The sequence below is a fragment of the Ambystoma mexicanum genome, chromosome 7p (assembly GCF_040938575.1).
Source record: "Ambystoma mexicanum isolate Mex_15411 chromosome 7p, UKY_AmexF1_1, whole genome shotgun sequence".
NCBI lineage: Eukaryota > Metazoa > Chordata > Amphibia > Caudata > Ambystomatidae > Ambystoma > Ambystoma mexicanum.
In genome coordinates this window covers 8,575,960-8,597,381 of record NC_090939.1, presented here as the reverse complement: position 1 = coordinate 8,597,381, position 21,422 = coordinate 8,575,960, and the positions used below count along the sequence as shown (strand labels likewise).

Below are 21,422 nucleotides of genomic sequence, written 5' to 3'. Positions count from 1 at the left end.
GCCATCAGGTGGCATGAAGATGTACACGTCGGGTGCAGTTGAGATGCAATGGGGCTGGGAATCTCGACAGCCTACATTGTGCAACCTCTGGCGACGCCCCTAGAATCCATGGCCTCAATGTCGCTCCTGGGACTGGATATCCTCACCCACTTCTTTAGCCGTAGTGGCGTTTCCTTTGCTTGATTCTTCCCTTGCCAACCTTTGCCTTCAGACCCTACCACCTCCTTGACAGTCAGCAATGCCCTTTACTCACTCTCTGCCAATGACCCCACCGTCTTTAATACCACCTCCTCCCAATATCACTTGCTTCCGTTTTGCTCCTGATGTTGCCACCTCCTTTCTCACCTCTCTGGATATCACCATCCCTCCGCCCTCCTAATGACTCCACCTGCTTCTCCACTCCTATTGTTACTACCCCCTTCAGCTCGCTCTCACCATCTCCTCCAACTCTTCTCTGCTGCCATGTCTTCAGTTCCCTCCACTCCTGTAGCCTCCTGGTCCTCTACAACTCTCCAAATGCCAACCCCTCCGGCTTCTATAACCCACCCTAAGTGTGGGCCAGCTGTATGTATACTAGGTTCCCTCCTCCTCCTTGGTGGTGCTTTCACAGAGGGACTGCTGCGGCAAGGGTTAATTGAGGGAAGGCTGGGACTACATGGGTTCTCTGAGTGCACCTACGGTTCACCAGGGCTCAGGGGGTGGCACAAAGACTATACCTGGCCAGTCTGGCATTTTGAATTTTAGGAGTACTTCTCTGAACCTCCCGAAAAAGCTTCCTGTACTGAGGTGGGGACTGTGATGTTTCCTGTATGTGTAAGTGAACTCAGACTCTGAGGAATTTGTGATGCGGGGCAAGCAAGAATATGGATACAGCCTTTTCCCAACATGAGATTTGCTCGCCAGGGAACAATGCTTTCCGCACCAGCCCCCAGTGTTCAGGAAGTTGCAGGCATAGACTCTGACTATCTGACTGGGTTTATGAAACTGCAGGTGTCATCATGGGCCACACACATCTCTAAATGGGACTCCTGAAGTGCAGGGTGAGCTGGGAACTGTGTCCAGGCCTACTCTACCATCATCAAGGTCAGGGAGATGAGCTGGGAACTGTGTCCAGGCCTACTCTACCATCATCCAGGACAGGGAGGCGAGCTGGGAACTGTGTCCAGGCCTACTCTACCATCATCCAGGACAGGGAGGTGAGCTGGGAACTGTGTCCAGGCCTACTCTACCATCATCCAGGACAGGGTGGTGAGCTGGGAACTGTGTCCGGACCTACTCTACCATCATCCAGGACATGGAGGTGAGCTGGGAACTGTGTCCAGACCTACTCTACCATCATCCAGGACAGGGAGGTGAGCTGGGAACTGTGTCCAGACCTACTCTACCATCATCCAGGACAAGGACAGGGCTTCCCTTAAAGGAAAGCGTTCCATTCCAATTTTGTATATTTGTGTCTGGCTTGAAAGAGCTTTGTGCTCGCTTACCTGAGGAGACGGGACCATTCCACTACCTTGCAGGGTACTCCCAGGTATTTAGTGACATTCATAGTGACCTGTTTTGGGGGAGGGCTTAGTTGCCCCAACTGATGTTAAGGAGCCTATTACTCACTTAGACTAGTATGGAACGTATACCTAGATGTTCCCTCCAGGCCTATCACTTTCTTCAATAGGTTTTTGTAGTTTGCCACGTAGGATGACATTAGTAGATACATAGATTAAAGTCGTCAATGACGGGTTTTTGTTATAAAAGAAAGCTTTTTTTACGATGCATTGAGAAACTATGCGCTGAGACGTCTGCTGTACTCCCTGTTTTAGATTATTGATATTAAAACAGTTAACCTCTTTGCCAACTACCTGAGTCGTTTCGATTATTGATGTTTGAGTAATTTCTGCATCCCCATTCATCTCAAGGGTATTGCTAGCTAGTCTTAAAGGGCTGGGCGGACCCCCAGTTCAAACCTCTTGCAGACACTGGGCTCCATGGCAGAGCACTGGCTGATGCCAGTTTACTCCCTCCTACCAGGAGAACCTCAAGCCGGATACTGGGCTCCATGGCAGAGCATTGTCTGCTGCCAGTTTATCCCCGCGCCCCCGCCCTTCCTGCCAGGAGAACCTCATGCCTGATATTGGGCTGCATGGCAGAGCACTGGCTGCTGCCAGTAGACCCCTTGCGAGGTAGTGGCACCTTCCCACTACCCCACAGGGTACTCCCAGGTCTCTAGCTATGGATTAATTCTTTAGGATGTCCTAGTGGGCCGGGGAGGGACTGGGACCTGCCTGTGGTGAGGCAGTGCAGCTGTCCTCTTGCTCAGGACCATGGCAAGGTGACCAGGAGGTCCTTCCTAAATTGTATGAGCCCATCATCCAGTGACTCGGGTGGCATCCAGGCCTCCAAGCCCCCTGCTGGCTGTCCCCAAGACCCAGGCACAGGTCCAGATGAATATACAGGTTTCCACCAGTTTCCCCCAAAAAGGAAATCAAACATTACATTCACACCATTAAACAGAATATCGATACTATTGGCAACACGATAAAGAAATTGATTCTCAAAACATGGATCCAGAATGTGGGTATGGAGGCAAATTAATTTTTTACATTTTTCGATGTTAGTTCATTGACTTTCTTGAAGACGTAAATATGTGAATATATATTTTTTATAGGGATATTTGTTGGTTGAAATGCTTTTATTAAAAGATTGTTAAAACTTGATTTGCTTAATCTATGTAAATGTCCTCACATGTGAATTTCAGAAGCACAGAAAATGCTCTACTGCCATTCAGAAGAAGTGAGGTAGAATGTATGCACTGAGGCAAAAACGTGTCCAACACTGGCTCAATGATATGCGCCTTGAAGGATTTGATCCAGAACTCTCAGACTCAGCAGGATCCTTAGGCTTCACCATTGAGAGCAATCTGCCTTTCCAGAAACACATAACCAATGAGGCCCAAATAGCCTGTCTCAGAATCTCTACCCTTCGAAAAATCAAACCCTTCATCCCACAGCAGGACATCTGGACGGTGGTGCAGGCCCTTGTGGTCTCGCACATCGATGGGGGAAATGCCCTCCTGACAGGGATCCCAGCTTCTCACTTGGCTCTCCTAAAGGCAGTCCACCACGCTGCAGCACATCATATTAGGGGAGCATGGAAATTTGACTGAATTATCCCCATCCTATGCAAACTACATTGGCTTCCACTCTAAGCCAGGATACTGTTCAAGACTGCATGTACCATCTACAAAGCAGTCACGATTAGCACACCAGCGTACTGGCGGCTAAGCTCCACATATCTGGTGGCACACGCTCCTCGCGCAGCAAATCGACCAACCGGCTTGAAACGCAATTCATCCACAAAGAGAGAACCCACAAACAATAGGCGGTTAGATTGCAGCAGTCTTGTCCTCAACCAACATGGCGACCAGGATTATAAAGCCGACTCCGCCCACTAGCAAGTGCGTTGTATCTGCCTTTCGATATTCCGCTCACTCCTAACTTGGTTAGCAGCTTTCACTTTTTGCCTTCCCGTATTCTACTAGCCCTCCGGGACCTTCAGGGATCCCCTTATTGCTCACTCCCTCTTTGTTCTGTATCTTCTTACGCTCTCGACTTTCCGCTGTTTTTTCCATTTTCATTCGTTTGCTTACCTTTCGGTGCTCTCGCCGTTTCATACTCGCGGCTTCCATATCTGGTTCCGCCTCCTCGGCGACGCTTTGCCTTCTCACCTCTACTTTCGTTTTCTACACTTATCTGGTAAGTAGGGTCTGTTCTGGGTTTTCTATCCGCTTTCCTTCGTACTTATTATCTAGCCTTCTATTCTTACCATCTTTCCTGTTGGACTGCCGGGGTCTCACGGCAGCTCTGATCCTGTTTCCTGTGTACTATTGAGGACTTCTTTATTGGACTGTAACCTACCCCGCATCACTACACACCTTATCCTGTCCCTGGGTGCAGCCGAGGAATTCTTGATCTATTTGTATCCAAGCCAGCATTTCCACCCTGCTTATAACAGTGCTCCAGTCTTCATCTACCGACAGACTTCCTCTGCAGATAAACCCAAGGATCATCAAGGACTTTTCCCCAGGGTTTTTTGTGCCGATCCAGCTTTTTCCCTGACTATTTGGGTTTGGCTCCTTGGAGGCCCCCAAGACAGGTCCTCATCCCTGTCGAGGTGGCTTCCGAGGAAGCCAGACCTTACTTACATGGTCGGAAGTCCAAGGAAAGAACAACCAAGGATTCCTCCAGACACCTAAGGAAACAGACTCCCTCTTCTAAAGCCAGTGAAACAGAGGACACAGGTGAGGAGTCGGGGGGGGGAGGAAGGAATTAGGCCTGGCATGCGCCCACCCTCTGGAACTCTATCCCTGTGCAGACTCGGAAAGCTCCTACAATTCTCCAATTTCGCAAATCTCTCAAAACATGGCTCTTACAACACCACCTGACCCAGGACTACTTCCAATGGATGCACATACCGACGCACAGACCTTGGAGTACTGCACTACTGTTAAACGATGCCAGCCCAAATGCCGGTCACCCACACTCTGTACAGCGCTCCGTCTCTCTCGAGCTAGGACCACGCTTTAAACAATAAAATAATAGGTAAAATTGGGGCAATAAATATCCAGAAAACCTTGTTAAAATGTACAATTTCAAGGGTTTTGATAATCTATACAGATTTATATATATTTTACAAGCTGTGAATCCCTGAATTCTGAGGTTTTGGATGCTCATTTAGGTCGACGAGCGATGAAATGATTGTTCCTTGATGATATCAAACGGTATGAAAAGATGTGAATTCAGATCTAATCTCCTCAAGAAGAAAGTTACCCTGAGTGAATATTAATAGGATTTGGGAACATCCTGAGACTGCAGGAAGTCAGACTGTCTACCGCTGAAGAAGAGTCCAGAAGACCAGAAGCGCGTCGGGTTTGCTCTGCATTTCAGGAAGGACATGGGCAGACGATGACAGATGGGAGTTGCAGTGTTTGTGGAGATATCGAAAAGTTGCTGTGCCGTGTGTAACATGACACCTATGTTCATTGTTTACAGTGTTTGCAAACAAATACATATGTGCACATTTAATTTGGAGATGATTAATTATTGACGAATAGTTTGTGAATGTACAATACTGAAAATAACGACTTTGATGACTAATGACAATTGTTCTGAATTATGTAATACACCTTTTTAAATCTCTAACGGTTTAGAAAGCAGGCATAATGAATGAGTCTTGATCATTACTTAATATTAGTACTAGTTGAACAGAGTACTGTGCGGGGTTCTGTGAAATGTCTCCCCTCAACGTGCCTTTAGTGGAAGGGAATATTTTAGACTCACTGTGAGGTCATTATCCCAGCACCAATCATTAGCCTTCAATCTATTTACATATTTTTGCAAATATCTGCAGCCAGGGGTGTCGGTAGGTCTGGAAAAGATCTGGGGCTAAGCTAAGGTCGGGACTGTCAGGACTGGGGACTAGCTAGCCTTTTGGTTGTAGCCTGTGAGCTTCTATCCGGGGCTACAACCAAAAGACCCGGAGCTATAGCCCCTTCAGCCACTCCCCCCACACCCCCCAGCAACGCCTATGATCTGCTGTTCAACCAATAATTCATATAGTGTAACTGCACCAACGCCTCTCGCAGGCAGGCAGGCAGCCAGGCGGGTGGGCAGGCAGGCAGGCGGGCAGGCGGGCGGGTTGGCAGGCGGGCAGGCAGACATGCGGGTGGGCAGGCAGCCAGGCGGGTGGGCAGGCAGGCGGGCGGGCAGGCGGGCGGGATGGCAGGCGGGCAGGCAGACATGCGGGCGGGCAGGCGGGCGGGCAGGCAGGCGGGCAGCAAATAGAAGAGCACGGAGCGGGCACCTCACAAGAGCGCAATGGGCACCAGTGGAGATGGCGAGGTGCAGGGGACCCCCACTATTCAGGGGCCTCATGGCCAGTACACTCGTCGACCTTTCACCACATTCTGCGGGGTGTGTTATGCCACTGGCGCCACTGTAACCCACAGTTAGTGGCAACATCACATTACCTTTAACATCACTTAGCACAGTACTCACCGCACCATTGCCTCAGAGGCTATAGCACTCCCCACACCCCTGGCTCCTGCTGCCTCATGCCTGACCCTGCGGGTATAGCATAGGAGCAATGGCTGCAGGTGACAGTACTCACATCACAGCCTCCATCTGCTGGCCGAGACTGCAGTCCCCACTCCACCCTTGACTCCAATGGTCCCCTTCAGATGCCCGAGGCCTCTGGACACGTTCCTAGTATTCGCCTCTCGTGCCCCCCCCCCCCAATCCCCCCACCCCCACACTGAGGCGTTTACAGGTTTACAGTGATCAGAACGACCACAGTCAGTGTTGGGTCTGCTAGTTCAAAGTCGACTTTTAATAGTGTGTGTGAGAGAGAGAGAGAGAGAGAGAGAGAGAGAGAGAGAGAGAGAGAGAGAGAGAGAGAGAGAGAGAGAGAGAGAGAGAAAAAAAAGATGTTCTGGGGATTGGGTGCGAGAGTATTGTGCTGTGAAAGACCTAACCTTTCATTCCGTTTGAAATCACTCGATTTGGGCAGCACTGCGAGCCGAGCTCTTGCTGCCCTCCCTGCTTCCTGGAGGAGGCGGGGCTCTACACGGACACGTGACACATCACGTGACTGCCTCAACCCACACATTGCTGGCCCAACCACCCTTGCGACGTTAAGCTCTGGAGGCAGTAAGGGCTGGAGCCGCTGTTGTGCTGTTTGGCTGTGACCTATGAGTAAATTGGTCCGGGCTCGAGAGCTGTAAACACATTTATACCAGCTTCTCCAGTCTTCAGGGTTAGGGGTGGAGAGTCGGACTCTGGCAGCTCCAGAAGCTGTCGGGCGTTCCCTACCCTGAGACTGAGTGCTTCACCGGGTTCTATGGATGAATGAAGTTATTTTTAAATTATTTAACTTGATCTTGTTCTGATAAAAGGACATTCTTAACACTAATACATTTTATACTATATTTGTTTTCACAATTTTCTATTTGACACGGATAGATCCATTTCTACTTGCAATTTCTAATTTTAAGAGTGCTTTCGGGGCAGTTTTAGACTTGTTTGATGTTGCTTCTGGTTCCAGTGCAATATTCTACATATTAGTGTTACTATCTTATTGACTGCTTTATATGCTATCTTTTGTCTATCTTTATTCTAACTGTTATATACTGAAACCTAGTTTTATAGTTTAAATTCCTTATTGTCATCCCTCTACTCCCCCTATCTATCCCCGGGTTTTTGGTTTTGTCTGAATGACACGTAAGGGACTTCGAAGTCAGACAGCTGTGGAGGCTTCTCTTGTCTCTACTCCTTCTGCTATAGGACATCTCCCTTCTGCTTCGCCAGTCACTATTGCTTCAGATGTTTCCATCCCTGCTGCTTTGGGGAACTCACATCATGTATCAGTAGATGTTCCCCCTGATTCTCCTCTCCTAAAAACCCTGGCTCAGGCCCAAATTCATGCCAGGAATAGGCCTGAGGTATTTAATGCTATGGGTATTATTCCACCCGCAACAGCCCATAACAGTTGCATTTTTATCGGGAAGCAAGACATTTCCATGGACACACAGGAAGAGCGCCTAGCAGCCATTACAGCCTCTAATCTGGAGGAAGGCCTTAGTTTACCAAGGGCTAGGGGCCATATGGATCATTCTAACAACAATATGGGCAATAGTGGCTTTCAACCCCTGCTCAATTATATCCTAGGACGCCTACACTGCCAGGTATGGTGGATGACTCTGTAGGTAATGCTACAGACTCATCGGTAGCAACAAAAGAGGTGGTTGATCGCCTTTCCCCTCCTGTGGTCAATGGGAACGATGCTATTCCCCCCACTAAACTTTTGCCGGAGGTTTATTCCTCTGTTAGGGGTATAAATCATACCTCCTCTACTCATGTTAATCTTTCTGCCAATCTAGCTGGAACTCCCAATACTCATATAGTGAAACCCACTGTGTTTAAAACTCCACTTAATAAATCCTATAATCTCACCCCTAAAACAAAATCTAATTTGGGTGCCCAAGGGAAACCTATCCAAAGGAAAAAAATCTCTAATTTCTTTGGAAAGAGGACTGCAACTAGTACCTTGGTCAAATCTCTACATTCACTTCCTATAGTGGCCACATTGGATCACTCTCATCTAGTCGATGTAGCTAAGAAACTAGTGATTGAAGACCCTCAAGCTCAGGACATTGATGATATTAGCATAATAGAATGTGCAGATAAGGCAATCGCTGATAGCCATTTGGGTCTCAACTCTAATAATACAAACAATGTCACTCAGCAAATTTGTGACGATTCCTATGTGGGCTCTCCCTCTGATCTCATCAATTTTATTGATGAGTATACAGAAAAACCAAATTGGCTGAGAGAAAGGGGTCTACTCCCTGACTCAAAAAAGGATCATGGCAGCGAGTCCATTCTGCATCATACTCTTAAAGAGGCGGATGACAGAATTAAACTTTCCCAACCAACTCTTTTGGCTCTGAACATGGTTCTGAGCTCCTTTGTGAGCCTGTATGATAACATTTGGTCAGAGGTTAGATCACACTCACTTCTTCTCTCTGAAATGTATTCCAGGTTAGAGGGCCTTGATAGATTTGAAGAGTTAGTTAAAATTATTAAGGAAGACCACCCTGTAATGCCTACACATGGCTCTGAGCTCATCCTCTCTAACCAGTTAACTGTTGATGCCCATATGGCAAATCAAGGGCTCATTTGGAAAACGTTGACTACACAAGGGATAGTTTCAGATATGGGTTCGGGAACCATTGTTCCCCGATGCTTGGATCAGGTTATCTGTGATCATCCTTCAATGATTCCTCCAATGACATCGGAGGGTGTGCGAGAGTTTGTTGGTATGGAGGTAAAACCCCCTATGCCTCACACCACAATCATTACGGAATGAATGGAGGAGAAAGTCCAAGAGGAGTCCTCAGGCTATCCTCTTAATTCTATTGTTCAAGTTCTTCCCCTTGTAGGGAGGATTGTAGAACTGGCCGAGCCACTTAAGGGTGTCCACGTAGCCTCTTCTGTGGACCCTATATCCATTCCGACTGTAGAGAATACATCTGATCCTATTGACCTCACTAAAGAAATGATATTCCAAAAAGGTTTTCCTTGTATAGGAAGGAAAGAAAAATCATTCAGCAAATGAAGAAAACTAAAAATCAGAAGAATTTGAAAAACATCAATTCACATACTAATCAATTTTTAAAAAATATTTTTCTGGCAAACACTTCAGCTTCTATAACCCCTTCACTTGTTTCCAAGGGGACTGGGAATCTTGTTGAACCTGCAGTTTTTGTGACCTCTATTCCCAATATGGTGGCCACTCCGGCCACAGTCAACTCACTTCCCACTACATTAGTACTATCTAGCTCATCTGACACTTTGGTAGATGGCCCTACCACCATCAATACTGTCCCTTTAGTAGTAGGGCCTAATACTGAGGGGGTTGTGGACATTTCGGTCTCCAGCCCTTCTACAATAGTTACAGCTTTACCAGAACCTACGTCCACCAACGCTTCAGCTGAATCATCTGCCAATACTATTACCAAGCCGCAGGATTCCTCTGCAGTTGTTGAAATTCTAACTATTCCATCTAATTCCATATCTGGGGAGGATTCTCGTCTTCCAGAGACCACTATCGCGTCGAGCACGGCAAACTTGGTTAATATTGACATGGTTAAACATCTATTCCAGGAGCTACTTGTTCCTAAAATTGCTAGTGGGGCAGTGCCTAATTCAATTATAATCCCGTCTCAGGATGGGGCTCCATCTACTCCTTCTTTATCTTTGGACCCCCTTCTCCCTGCCGTTACTGAGGGTCATCCTGCCAATATCGAGCCTACAATGAGGGACTGTGGTATGGGAGCACGATCAGTGGGGGGTCCTTTCGCACCTAACTCTCTTAATTTAGCTCATTCAAGTATGTCTAGTGTTGGCCCCGCCATGGGCAATGAAGGTGATCATCCTGGGCCTGATTTTTCCCATTACAGCAATTCTTTCAATTCATGTGAAAGATTCCCTGTGGGTCGAAACGCAATCCAAAATAGGTCTATATTAAGGGGTGCAAGGGGCACCGACTTGGAGACTGACTCTTTAACTCAGTATACCAAAAAGATCATTGATTCTTTACCTCACTTAGCAGAAGCGAAAGACCCTCTTGATATTCTTCAGCTTTCAAGTCTCTGGGGTCAAGACATGCCAATCTGTCTTAACCGTGGCAATATTTTAAAGATTTTTCACCAATTACCCTCGCTCTCTCTCATCTCTAGTTATGACATGGATAGTATTTTCTTTCCAATTCAGGGTTGGGTAGATGTGAGTAATATCGTTCTTAAATCCAGAGTGGTCCTGGAACTGATTATGGGGCATAGGGAAGGGTTAAGGCAACTTGGTTTTGAAGCAAACCTACTAGAATCCACTCAGTTTCCCAGTAACAATGGAGGGGGTGTAGACTATAGGGGAAATCTCACTATGGTATATCATCCGGAAAGAGCTCCACAGCCCCAACGGAGGCAATTTACACCAAGATACAATGGAAACTCTCGAAACTGGGCACAGGTTACCGCAGGTCTGTGGAAATGAGTACCATCCGATTCAATCGGAACTTTCTCCCAAGGTTTCCCCCTCGAATAGTTTTGCGTTTCTATCTTGGAATTCCAGAGGTAATTCCCATCTCTTTATGAATCTGGACACTGTATCTATGATTAGGGCTTCACACTGTTTTTTTTCTGCAGGAAACCTGGATGCTTTCAATTCCCGTTCTAGATGGATTTGATATTTTTTCTCAAAATGCTAAACCTAGTTTGGGAGGGAGGCCCTCTGGGTGTCTTCTCATAGGAATTAGAACCTCCTTTGGCTTTAGGAATAAGGTTCTTCCGGATATGCCTTTTGGCATCTTGGCCCTGGAGGTGACTTCTCTTGATTTAATGGTTTGTCTCCTCCTCATTAATGTATACTGGCACAAGGGAATCTCTGCACTTGAGCCGTTTCTACAAAGGTTAACGGATATGCTTATTTCCTGGAGATCTCTGTACCCTAGAGGGAAAGTGATTCTTGCAGGTGATCTCAACTCTGACTGCTCTATTTTTTCTGAATCCAAATATGACGACTTGGGATTGGCTATGGAGGATGACTCTCGCCCAGGCCTGATATTTGTACGGGGCCGTCTTTGGAATTTCGCTTTGGATTCGGTTGGTCTAACCTGTGTTAACGGCTACTATGATGCCATTAACTTACCTTGTCCTACATGGCGCAGATCCTTATCAACATCTACTCTAGACTATGTCTATGTAGATTATTCTCTGTCTCCTCTCTCGTCCTAAGTCGAGGTCTCTTTTAACTCATGGAGTGATCATGGTATTCTCCGGGTTTCATTTGTCTGTCCTTTTCCCATCAAGTTTCTGCCCGCTGGGGGTCCAAGCCATCTCCAAACAGTGGGACAAAGGACAGGGGTACGTTGGTCACCTATAAATATCAGTTTCCTTAACCGCAAACTGATATCTTCCTTTAATCATACCTCTTACTCTTGGAAATTAGCAGTTTTCAATACAGTTTATTTCGATAGTTTTCTTAATGCTCTTCACAGTAGTATTTATGGCCAGTTTAGGAAGACCGTTTTCAACATCTCACCCTCATAGATTCGATCAAGAGTTGGCTAATGTAAAGGCCCTCACTCAGAAACTTATTAGAGGTGTACAAGCTATAGACATTGAGTGAGTTGATAAAAAAATAAAAATTAAAGCCATCCGCCAAAAATATAAAAATTACTGTATGTCAAGAAAAGCTATTATGTTACAAAATGACGCGGAACATATGCTGGCAATACTAATCAAACGAGATCTGAGGGCATTCTGGGTTACTTTGTCTAGCCTAGACGATGTGGCGGAGGCCGACCAGTTGAATGCCATCCCAGAGGTTCAGTGGGTAGAGCATTACACTGAGTTGTTCGATACAGGGGCTGAGGGATTAGAATCTTGTCCTTCGGGGAAGAATTTGTTTAAGGACTCCTGGAAGCCTGTAATTGATTCTGAGATAGTTTTTGGACTTATTTCTAAAGCCAAGAAATCTAGGGCTCCAGGGCCTAATGGCCTAACTAACGACACATTTAAAGCTGAACCAGATCTTTGGGCCAACCTCCTCTCCTTACTTTTCCAAGACCTTGTTAATTCTGGGAATGTACCCATTAGCTGGCAAACCGCTCACATTGTGCCCATCTTTAAGAGAGGTTTACGTACTTTGGTCAAAAATTATAGACCTATTTCTCTTATCGATGCGGACTGCAAGCTTTTTGCCTCTATGCTTCTGTCCCACCTTAACGTCTGGATTAAGGAAAATCATATTCTCCCGAAACAACAAACAGGTTTCAGGGCGGGTCACTCAACTAATCTTAATGGTCTCATCATTACTGCCCTACAAAGTTCTACCTGGGGTAAACATGACGGCTGTCTCTACGTTGCTTCAATTGATCTGTCAAATGCCTTTGATTTGGTAATTAGGTCAAGACTCTGGGAAAAGTTAACCAAATGGGGTATTCCTGCTGGCCTTCTTACTCTTATCATGGCAATGTAAGAAAATTCGGGGTTTCACATTAGGCTCGACTTGGCAGGAACTCTTTCTAGAAGGATAAGGACCCGTATTGGGGTGAGACAGGGTTGCTCTTTAGCTCCCTGTCTTTTTATCCTTTATACGGCAGATCTGGGTGACTTTTTGGGCAATACAGGCATGGTAAGCGCTAAACTGGGGGGTCTTAGGCTCTCATGGTTGGCATATGCCGATGATTTTCTTCTCTTCGATCACACTAAAGTTGGACTGCAGAGGCTCATCTGTAAATTTGAAGAATACGCTATTCTTAATGGGTTGACGATCAATCCGAGCAAAACCCGTACTATGGTCTTTTCAAAGGGGAGAAAAGGGAATAACAAAGTATGGAAAATAGGTGGTGAAAATATCATCAGAGCACACAAAATCATCTATCTTGGATTTCTTATTCTGGCTCAACCCTCGGCGATTGAACTTAGATGATTTCTTAGAGACAAACTGCTCCCGCTCATCTCCCAATCCATAAGACTAGACAACAAATATTGCATGTTCTCTCTCAAACCTGTAGTAGACTGTTTTAATGGTAAGGTCACCCCAAAGCTACTTTATGGAATGGAACTTCACTTTTCGGCACTTTTGACTTTTTGGGACTCTCTTGAGGCTATCTATTGGAGGAAAATTTTGAAATTGCCGAATTCTATTCCAATAGTAGCCATAAGATATGAACTAGGGCTAGTCTCATTGCGAGCCAGGATTCTTTGGGTCCTTACTCTTTTTTCACTTCTACTTTCTCCAAAACCCGATACCCTCTATGCTGATGTGGGTCATACGACTCTGTCCCAGGGACCTCTGGATCGTAATCTTTATCTTAACGCATTCAGTGATCTCTGTGATAAGACCCTGTCAGATATTTCCACTGATGGGGACACTCTGCTAACGAACCCCAATAAGGATAAGGAGTGTCTTTTCAGTCATGATTGGAGCAATACCATCGAAAAATGCACTCTTATCCCTCTCTTAGAGACCTACAATTTGACCATAAGAAAAGAGGTGTGTTGTCTTTTATTCTGACTCAATTCCCTAATCGATATTATCGTTCACTTCTCCTCAAACTCAGATGGAATCTCCTTCCCACCTTGGAAGTCTTACACAAAAGGAAGGAGTTCTCTGAATTAGATCTTACCTGTCGCTTCTGCAAAATTTTGGGGGTGAGTGAGACTTCTCGGCATCTCTTTCTAGAATGCACTGCTCTGACAACTCTAACGGACAAATATTTAGCTAGATTCAACATAATGGGTCAATTGGGGGCTGATAATCTTATCTGGTCACAGTGTCCTGCTATTACTAATATCAAGGATGGACTTGCTGTGGCGGGTTTTATTAAAGCTCTAGATTTGTACGCCCAGCTTTCATGATTATGCCTGTTTACATGACATTTTCAATTCCTGTTTAGTTATTTGAAGCTCTATTGTGTATTTTCTATATTTCAAATTTCTATGTCGAATTGTTACGGCATTGAATCTTTTAAATGCGTCCCTTACTTTCTGGAAATTGGGTCTATGTTTTTAATATGTTTGTATACCAAAAATTTGGATGTAACAAGTGTTTTTTTTCTCTTTTGAACTTTTTTGTAAAGGTTTCTTTGTAAACCATATACAATAAATAATTTTAAAAAAGAAAGAAAGAGATTGTGTGTGTGTGTGTGTGGGTGGATGTGTGTGGGGGTGTGTATTTGTGTGTGTGTATGTGTGAGTGGGTGGGTGTGTGTGTGCGTGGGGGGTGGGTGTGTTTGTGTGTGTGTGTGCGTGGGTGTGTGTGCGTGTGGGTGTGTGTGTGAGAGAGAGAGACTTTCCATTAAAACAAAAACCGCAAATAAAGTCGACTTGCACGTGTCGATTGAGCAGACCACAAACTAACTGTGTTCGCTCTAGTGGAATGGAAGCACAGTAAGGGCGGGTCACATGTGTGTCCGTCTGAGAGTCACAGGAGAACGTCACATGTCGGGAGACTAAGCTCCTGGCCACTGTATGGGTGTCCCCCCTCTCTTTCCCGCGCCTCTGAGCTACTCACCGAAGGGGGCCCAGCCGCAGGGGGTGGCGTTCCGTGGGGTCTCTGGGAGCTGCATCCCGATGGCGTACTCCTTGTAGCTGTGCAGTTCCACCTCGTGCGCATGAGCGCAGTGCTTGTGCAGCTCCCCCTGGAGGGAAGGAAGAAAAGACAGGCCAATGTCAGCACCCAGCACTACTGCCTTTCTCGCTTTCATGCTCAAACAGGTGTAAGAAATATATAAACATCCCATGTACAGTTCTATCCCCTTCATGTAACCGGACGCATCCTGCTTACAAATAACCAGCAACTGATAAAGAAAGTACTTTGCTCAGGATCACACAGTGTCTCAGACATGAAGCAGGAAATGCCACATGCAAGGCCCGAGGCACTACCTTTCTGACATGGCTGAAAGGATAGTATTTCACATGCTGTGTTTTATGGTATAGAGACATGCCATTAAGGTATAATACAGGACGTAAAAGTGAGGGAAAAGGATCCGATTTGTTTACAACCTCCCTCTCCCCAACTTTGGCCCTCTTCAGAATGAAAAGGGAAGGCTGCTTTGCTCCAACACTGGCCTCCTCTTCTAATTCCCAGGTCCTCTCCACCAGTCAGAAGCTCACTGCCTCCAGAGCCCTGTTTCTCTCTAGGCTGGACTACTGCAACAGCCTCTTTCTCAATCTGCCTTCCTCTACTCTCTGCTCTCTGCAACTAATCCAGAACAGGACTGCAAGACCTATCCTTGCCCTCAAGCCCAGGGACTGCATCTCTCCAGCCCTGAAATCTCTCCACTGGCTCCAGGTGGCTGCAAGGATGAAGTTCAAGACCATTAGCATTGTCCATTAGGCTTTCTGGGGCCGGGGCCTCCACTACATCCAACTCTCTCTTCCAAAACACGTTCCTTCTCGAACCCTTCGCTCAGCTACCTCCAACTCTCTAAGTGTTAGACGCTTCTCTAGGCAGAGAATAGGGGTTGGATCTCTCTCCTCTAGAGGTGCCTCCCTCTGTAATGGCCTCCCTGCCCCTCTCAAACTTGAGCCGGACCACCTGAAGTTATGGAAGCAGTTCAAAACCTTCCTCTTCTCCCCCGCTTTCTCTCTCTCCCTCCCCTGCTGTCCTTCCTGTCTGCTGTACCGACTGGTTGCTTGGCTACCCTCAGAGTTTCACTGGGTACCAGGCTCTTTCTTGATCAGTCACACTTGCACTGCCTCCGGGCCTACCACGCACTTAGGGGCTGTAACTGTAACCCTACAGTCCCTTGTTCTCCTTGCACTACCCAGAGCCGCGCTACTCTGGCTGCACTAACTCAGAGCATTGCTGCCCTGTTTTCTCCCCCCCCCTGCACCCCACTCCCTTTTCCCTTGCACTTCTCGTTCTCGCACTTGCATGATCTGAATGACACAAGGCATTGTAAGATCGTTTGTCTTGGCTTCCCTCCCTTGTTTTGTCGCGCCTAGAAACACTTGTGTACAGGCGCGTTATAAATGACTTATTGTATTGTATTGTTTATTTATATAGTGCCTATACACAGGAAAGTGTTTCAAAGCGCTCAAGGACGGTGGGACAGGGGAAAAAACAACAGTAGCTCAGAGCTCTTGAAATTCAGAGACGATAATAGTCTGCACAGGCAGAGTAAGTGCCTATAATACATCTAACAGATGAGACACAGCAAATAGGCCTGACAGCGAATATGCAGTTATTCCAGTGCAATTGAGGGAAGAAGACAGGGGAGAACAGCCAGACCATCTTCAGGCGTGGTGCGTACGGATCGTACAAGTGCATAGACAGTAACAAGGGAAGGGGGAGGTCCAGGTGTGCCCAGTTGGTGGAGACTGGGGTAAGTGCAGAGAGAGCCACTCTCTTCGGTTATTTTTAAGTGCCGTGAAGGTGGGTGGGTGTAGGGCCCTGAGGCAAGTGCTAGAGAGGTCTGGTGGGGGTGCCTGGGACCAGTGAGACTCTGAGGTACACAGACAGCCAGTCGGCAGGATGTACGGAGGAGGAGGAGGGAAAGATGGATAGAGCAGAGAGCTAGGTTAGCAGGGTAGACAGAGAGAGCGAAGGAAGAGGAAGGTCTTGAAGGTCTTATCATATCATATCATGACCTCAGAAAGCCTCTCCATTTATGGTGGACGTAAAACACCAGCTGTACTTTCATCCAACAATACATCCTGGAAGCTGCAGTCTGGGTTTACCCTGGGGTTAAACACGGGCTCAGGAGGGCGGATAGATGAATTTGCAGCTAGCAATCGCTCAGAGGGTCTCAGCAGCCGTGATCCCTTCGTCAACACGTCTTGGTTTACTTTGGCCTCTGCGATTAATTTAGGCAGAGAGCAAAGCAGGGTCTTCAGCACTGGAATGGGGGCCTTGTATATCTAGAAGTGATACCCATCTGCTGTCGCATCACACATGCTACCCAAGCGCACTGCTTGCAGTTCTAGAAAAGCCATTGTCTCAGGATCCTCTGTTGCTTTGCACAATGTATTCGCCTTGCTAGATAAAAGCTCAATTTTCACAAAGAATTGAAATCTGCAACAAGTTACAAAAATGATTGGGTGGCTTTTAATTTAAAGAAACTTGTAACAGAGTAAATATATTGCTATGGTCAAGTTGTTTTAATGGGTTGATGTTTGAAGTTGTTTTTTATATCAGCTTTTATTAGTTTTCCGGCAAAAACAAAAAATAAAAATAAAACAAAACAGGGATCAAAATTAAGATTGGATAAACAGGAACTGAAAGCAGCTTTTGGGATCCAGCATTAACCAATGACTAGGAGCTCCCACTGGGGAATGGAAGGAAGGCATGGTATCAACAGTAAGACAGACACAAGTGACCACAGTTCAAGGGCGTTTATTGAACGTCAACAAGGGTGTGATAAACGCTGGTCTAATCCTAAATCTACAGATGGGAGCAAGCTACGACCATCAAATAATAATAATGCAGTCCTAGTGGTTTCTTGCCAAAATCAAAGGGCCTATACTAAGAAAAAACAATTGCCAATCCTTACTTCTAAATACAAATAGTGTAGGAAACAATGTTTATGTAAACGAAAAGTGTTCAAGAAATGATATGTCAGGATTTTCAAGCCGTTGGCTTCTCTTCCCCACGTTTTTAGCAAAGGAATAGACGGCACACGAGCTTAGCACAGTCACTGGCTTCTATAGCATGAGGATACAGTTGAAAACCTCAACATCAAGCATTCTGTACCAAAGTGTCTTTGCCATTCAAAGTCTCTTGCTTCAGAGGGTCTGATACAACAAACAAACAAAAAGTTCCTTTCTGCTCAGGATTCTCAGGTATTACTTTGTGGGTGATTTTCGATTCACCCTGGGTCCCCCTTTGCCGGGCTCAGACCCACTTTAACACAAAACCTTCTTGGGTTGTTCATTGTTCACTCTGGTCCCCCTCTGCCAGGCTCGGACCAGATTCATGTATTTTTCCCAACTTTCTCTATTTTTTCCAAATCAAAGACCTTCGACTGTGCCCATGATTTTGCTTTACCCGTTGCAGGATTACTTCGTTTCACATTTATTCCTTCACTTTCAAATAATCTCCCTCCGCCGGGCTCGGATCAAATGTATCTATTTTCATTACTCTTCAGCTGGATACCTTACAGAGACCTTCGATTGAGCACCCACACAGTGCCGGATCACTCTGTCAAAGGTTTTGTAGCTTGCATTAAAGTTCAATCACTCATTAGCAGTTTAACTTCACTCGCGTCTCTTATCACAAGAGTTTTGACAATGTTCATTCCAGCTCTCGCCATACAATGTTGCTGCTTGCAACCTTGGCTTCAACGCAGAGTGGTCTTTTATTGGTTTCCCCAACTAACCAGCTGTGTTGATTTCACTGATGCTGCTTTGTTCTTGGAGCCAATGGCAGTACCACTGCAGTGGCTGGTGATTCTCCACACCTTGATTTTTGGTGCGGGAGGGCCCTGTGTATCTCCGACACACAATGCAGGATTCTTGAGCCTGTTTTCCTGGTCTTATGTCTTCCAATCTCGAGGATTCATGAAAGCAACAGTTCCTTGTTAAAAATGATCAAGGGTACTTCCCTCCTTGTGATTCCTTTCTATTTTGCCATCTTTTCTCATTAAGCTGCCATCTTGGAACTGCTGTTTCTGGTGTGTTTTGCCTCGCTCAGAGTGTGCTCTCATGCTCCGCCTTTTATCCGTGTGGGGAAGTGTAATGGAAGTCAGGTGTGAGTGATTGTCGATAATTGCCTGACCTCACCTGACTATTGTATTGGGACATGTCAAGTATAATGCTCGGGTGTAAGTCTATTTTCCCAAAGAGCGGGCTGTCAGTGAGAAAGTGTTCATGTTGTAAAAGGGGGGGGATAGAGTTCCTAAATATCCTACCAGGTAGGATGGGGTAAAGGTGTTATAAGGAAGGGAGTACCGCATCTGACCATCCTGTGTCCCACTCCCACTCCCGAAGACCCCTCACCGAGGTGATCCTCCTGCACTGGTCCACCCCCAGGAACTGGATCCAAAAGCAATGGCTGTGCCGTGGCCACCTGGATGACAGATCCCCGGGGACTAGCGGGTGAGGCACCTTCTGGCATCTCACAGGAACCAGAAGCTTGCACACAGCGTTCCACAAATCTAACTTCCACATATGATGCAAACATATCGCTTTGTCCATTATTTATGACCCCTTATGCTTTAAATGTTGTATAGATGTGTCCTAAGGTTTAGACTGTCCCAAACACACAGAGTTAAATTCACAAAGGTGTGTGTGTGTGTTCGCCATCAGTTGTCCCGAGGAGCCAAAAGTAGCTCCTAGAAGCTATTGGTTTAAAGCTAACCAGGCTACTCTAGGCCACAAGCAGGAGCTACATAGCTCCCAGTTCCCCTCAATTTCTAACCCTGCAATAGATTCCACAGGGGCTGTACCAATCCTCATCCCAGCCCAATCAATCTAAATGGATAGTCAGAGAGGATCACTTGCCAGTGTGCTATCAAACACTTGATTGCCTAGAAGCTATGAATCCGAGATGCGTACCCTCCAATAATAGCCCTCCCCTTCCACTGCAGGCTGGCATGCTTTGAACACCCGGGGCTGGCATGATTTTCCTAGCACCAACATACTTGCTTAGAACACATGATCGTTACACACCCCGGATCCGTGCCAGAGATATTGATCATGATATCAGTTGGGCATGGATTGGACCCCACACCGGGAGCGCTGCCTGAAGTAGGGGGTCTGTATTCATGGGGCACCAATCTTGCTGCTATTCCCATGACAGGATAATGCTTCTTCTGCAATCAACATTTAATTCATGGAACACTTCAAATTCCTTTAACATTCTTTAAGGGCAGAGCTTCGCCCAAAGCTACAAGGTGAGGGATGCAAGAAGTTCGCAATGACATAAAAATCTCAAAAAACTTTAAAGCTTCTGTTCTAGAGCGAGACCGCACCATATGGCCCAGGGCTACCAGAGATGGACAGACACACCAGCATGGGGGACTGTACTCCAATGAATACAATGGGTAGAGATTCAGCCCTCTGGGGTCAAGTCCCAAAACACACAGAAGTGAGTGATCTTGGTGAATTAAGATGTGAGAGCAAAGAAATGCTAGGGGCTCTGCAAAAGAGAGGTAGGTATGCCCCAAAACCTTCATCACAGAGGCAGCACACAGTTAGAAGCAGCAAGGGGCGTGGATGAAGGGAACTTATAGATATTAACACACGTTTAGTATATTGAATGAATCAATTGTGCTGCGTATATACTCTGGCTAAATCATAATCGGTCCTACAATCCATAGCAATGCATGCATCTAGAAAACTACAATATAATGTATTTATTTTACTTTTGCATTTGTAAAGCGCCTAACCCAGAAGCATCAAGGCGCTGTTTCAAGAAGTTACACAGGAAAAGCATGTTACATGCATCTTAAAGTGTCACAGAAGACATTACGGTCCGTGGGGTTTGTGTATCCAGGTCCAAAACTCAGGTGAACAGCATGGTTTTGTTGGCTTAGCGGAAGGCCCAATAGGATTCCTCAGCGCGTACGTTAGGGGGCAGGGCATTCCAGTGCTTGGCTGCTAGGGCAGGAAAGCTTGATCCGCCTCTCATGAACCGGTTAAATGGAGGTATCACAAGGCGATTTGTGTGCATTGATGTCTCTGGTTTGAGGGTTTTGGCTCGCACAACGTTTTGTGCCAAGTAAGCTGGGGCATCATTAGAAAGGCACTTGCGAGGGATGGCGAGCGTTTTCAAGATGGTCCGCACTCAAATGGGGAGCCAGTGGGCTTGCCTTCTGGCTGAGGATATGTGCTCTCGTTTGGCGATGTTTAGTGCTGAGCGTAGGGGATTGTTTTGGATAATCTGCATTTTGGAACCAGCTTATACATACATGCCACCATACATGAAACAGACGACAAGGGGGGGTGAAAGGAGGAACAGGATACGGATAGGATGGGGGGCCTGAAGATAGTCACCTGGAATGTCAGGGGACTCAATAGTTACTTGAAGCAGAATAAAATAATGATGTACTTGAGACGGCAGAGAATAGATGTTGCCCTGCTACAGGAAACCCACCTTACGAAAGAGAAACTGGAAACAATAAGAAGGAAGTGGAGAGGCATCACCACAGGAGCGACGTACTCAGCGTACGCCAGAGGGGTGATCACATGGATAGCACCACATGTACCCTTTAAGCAGTTAAAGACCACTATAGAGCCTGATGGGAGGATGGTACTGGTTAAAGGTCTGGTAGAAAATAAAGTTGTGTGCATCATTAATACGTATACCTCTAACCAAGATATAGTGGGATACTTCAAGACCCTATACAGCAAGATTAGCCCTTAC

General features: G+C 46.3%; 1 protein-coding gene across 1 annotated transcript in view; it reads right to left on the bottom strand.

Moving 5' to 3' along the window:
- The window catches only part of SLC37A1 (solute carrier family 37 member 1), a 314,109-nt gene that overhangs the window by 146,074 nt on the left and 146,613 nt on the right, over nt 1-21,422 (bottom strand). Inside the window, exon 4 of the mRNA XM_069635652.1 lies at nt 14,628-14,754. Coding sequence (XP_069491753.1) covers nt 14,628-14,754 — 127 coding nt within the window. The remainder of the gene's footprint in view (nt 1-14,627; nt 14,755-21,422) is intronic.